At 58.2% G+C, this 3,020-nt stretch overlaps 1 protein-coding gene across 1 annotated transcript; it reads right to left on the bottom strand.

Moving 5' to 3' along the window:
* LOC105697194 (uncharacterized protein F54H12.2-like) lies at nt 1-1,323 on the bottom strand. Its single transcript, XM_023432899.1, has 2 exons — nt 867-1,323; nt 1-749 (listed from the first exon to the last, which is right to left on the bottom strand). The coding sequence occupies exons 1-2, from the start codon at nt 1,321-1,323 to the stop codon at nt 1-3; spliced, it is 1,206 nt and encodes a 401-aa protein (XP_023288667.1).
* Between the last annotated feature and the right edge of the window lie 1,697 nt (nt 1,324-3,020).

Raw genomic sequence — 3,020 nt, 5'->3', positions numbered from 1 at the left:
TTAGCCGTTGAAATCTACCAGAAAGTGGCGCGATGCGTCTATCTCCAGAACATTCTCGTACTCAGCATAAATGATGCAATTTACCTTCGACGACAGAGCGTTCTCGAATCGCACCTCGATTCTTACGCTGCCGTGCCTGATGAGATTCCAATGGGAGTTCTCATTGGCCGAGAGACCGGGTGTCAGATCAAAGGCAAAGAGGCAATAGCCATCGGGATATTTTTCTCGATCGATGCAATTACCTCGATCGAGAAAATGCGTGCCGGTACCAGAAAACAGCGTGTGGTACGCAGCCTCGTATAAACGATTCTTGGTGAAATCCGGTTGTAGAGGTTTCGACGGTACTTGAATACCGTCCACATACAGAGACAGATAATTGATGTTGTAGTGCGCAAAATTGAAAGGATTGAGTTTGCGATCGCCATTGGAGGCTCTGTTATCCACGAAACCGAGAATGATTCGTTTCGGCAATTGGCCGAGAATCGCGTTGTCCAGTGTCTCGCTGTGCAAACCGGAGTGCATCGATATGACCTTCACCTCTACTCGCGTGAGCGGGTACTTCGCCGCGGTTTTAGCCAGCGCGCGCTCGTGAGACAACAGTATTCCGGGGTTTACGTTTACTCGACGCACAGGCAGAGTCGCCTCTAGGATGTGTACTTTAAACGAGTTCGTCGGGTTCATGAGACAAAACGAGTCGCAGCTGCGCACTAGACGCAAACGTATCTCTACACCGTTTAGTAAAAATCGATCTTGATTGAAAACATCGCAGTGTAGATGTCCGAAAAGATCGATAGGCTTCCCAACGCCGGCCAAAGCGCAGCGTCATTTGTGACCCTCGTTATCGCCGTCTACGCAGTTCATCTTACCGGCTGTATCGCCGTACCACAGCGAGCTCGTAAGATGCGATTTTTTAGCATCCGATCCGTAATTCAAGAGGGTCTCGATGTACGCTGTGTACGCGTAGGCGTTATTAGGCGGTGACACGAGTTTCTGATTGAAGAATACATCCACGTGGTTGAACATAGAGTGCAGAAGATTGTTGATAGGGCCGACATTTTCCACATCTTTGAGAGTTTTGACCTCGATATCGGAATGTACGGATTGAAGCGCAACACGAGCACTGAGCATCGTGTAAGCGAGATCGAGGTATCCATCGCCGTGTCCTGGAACGACGAATTCGATGGGTGAGCCATCGCTCAACGAGGAAATGGGTTTGTAGTGTACCCATTGCGAATTGTCGATCGTCGTTTGCGTCGGTGGTAACGAGAAGGGGCTAAGTTGGAATTTCAGGCACTCGTGCGAATGCGCGTGTAGAAAGGCCATCGTGCTCTCTCTCTTCAGTGGGGTACCGTAGAGAAATATGAACCGACCGTTCCATGACTTTTTAGCATCCCTTGGGCCTTAAGCCATATTAGGCAGGGAGACAGTCAAATTGTATTTTAATCAGTTAGAACGAGAGAATAGCCGTTTCAAGGTCTCACCCGCTAGCGATATCTGTAAGAGCGACGGCCCGGCTCGGCGCGCACGACGCTCGACCTCCGAGGGACGACCCAAAACACGACGCCAGGGCCGTCAAGACATCGACTCCAGGAAACATCGGCGGGGCACCACCATGGCGACCCAACCGCGTCGAAGGGTCAGACCACTCCACCAAGGACGGCACCTGCCTCTCCCCTCGGGCCTCCTGCAACACGCAGGGGTCGGACCTGCAGAGGCCGCCGGATGCCGGACCCGCGGGGGCAGGGCCTCAGTTCGTCCAAGCGGCGTGAGGAGGCCCGCCCGCGGGGAGGGTGCCGACTTCCCGACCAGGCGCCGGACCGGCGGGCAGGAACCCACCTGCGAGGCCCCGACCATCGCCGACACCCTCGAGGAGGCGCCGCTGTGTCCCCGAGGAGCCCGTCCGCGGCCATGAATTGGTGCAGCGGACGGGCCAAAAAGACTCACGACAATGGGGATTAAGTGGCGCCTCGGGGACCTCCGAGGCCACCCAGGGCAACCTCCTCGGGGGAGGGACACCTGGGGCCACGGCTCCGACCGAGCCCCAAGTCAACCGGGACCGGACCAGGACGAGGGACGCCTCGGGAGGAAACATCGACGGGCCCGAGGGGGGCGGAGAACTTCACTGGTGCCGTCCCTGATGCGCGCAGCGAGAGCCGGCAGCCCGCCGGCCCCCGGCGGCGCCCCATCCCGGGAGCGCGCCGGCCGAGGATTCCCACTGGGAGACCAGGAGGCTCTAATTGGGTCAACCCGGTGGGAACTAGGCCAATGGGACCCCAAGGATAACACCAGACCTGTGGAGGGGGGACCCGAATAAAACGGGCCGCCGGACGCGGCCCGTTCTTGGTGCGCGAAAATTGGGCCGTCACCTTCTCGCCTCCCGCAGCCGACAGAATCGCCCCCGCTACCCCAGAACACCGTCTGGACCGAGGGACGCCACGCCGAGCTGGGGCTGGTAAGCCGGAGCGCTTGTAAAAGGTAACCGGGGCCCGGGTCCGCACCGCGGGTAATCCTCCTCTCCTCCTGGTAGAACTCGCGTCCCTCCGTGCGAGGTAGATTTCGAGGAAGGGTTTTCGTTGTTCGCGGTTTCGTTTCCGCCGTTCGGGGCTAGTTAGTCGCGCGGGGCAATTGGTGGCCACCTCGGGTCGAGGTCGCGGTACGGGGAGGACGAGGAGCGGGTGTAGGGTCCGGGGAAACCGGGACCTTCGTCGGAAAACTTGGCCGATTTGGCCGACCGCGCGGCGAGTCTCCCCCCCCCCCCCGGGAGTGTTTCCTTCTCAGAATTCAAGGCAATAAAAGATAACGAGAACCGCGAGTAGTTCGTCTCCCTTCGGCGGGCTGAATCGTGGGATCCGGACCCCGCAATTCCCTGCAAGCTCCTTGAGGAGCCCCATTTTTAGACAGCCGTTAATTTCTCGAGTTCGCGAGGCCGCAAACCAAGAAGCCACGAGGCGGCCAGAGTCTCCCGACGCGCACGCGCCTTTCCATTTCCTTATCCCTCGGGGCCGAACGGCCCGTTTCCG

This window comes from Orussus abietinus, unplaced genomic scaffold (genome assembly GCF_000612105.2).
Source record: "Orussus abietinus isolate OABI.00-Male unplaced genomic scaffold, Oabi_2.0 scaffold467, whole genome shotgun sequence".
In the NCBI taxonomy this organism is placed as follows: domain Eukaryota; kingdom Metazoa; phylum Arthropoda; class Insecta; order Hymenoptera; family Orussidae; genus Orussus; species Orussus abietinus.
Note: the sequence above shows the minus strand (reverse complement) of the source record. Positions and strands in the feature narration are given on the sequence as shown.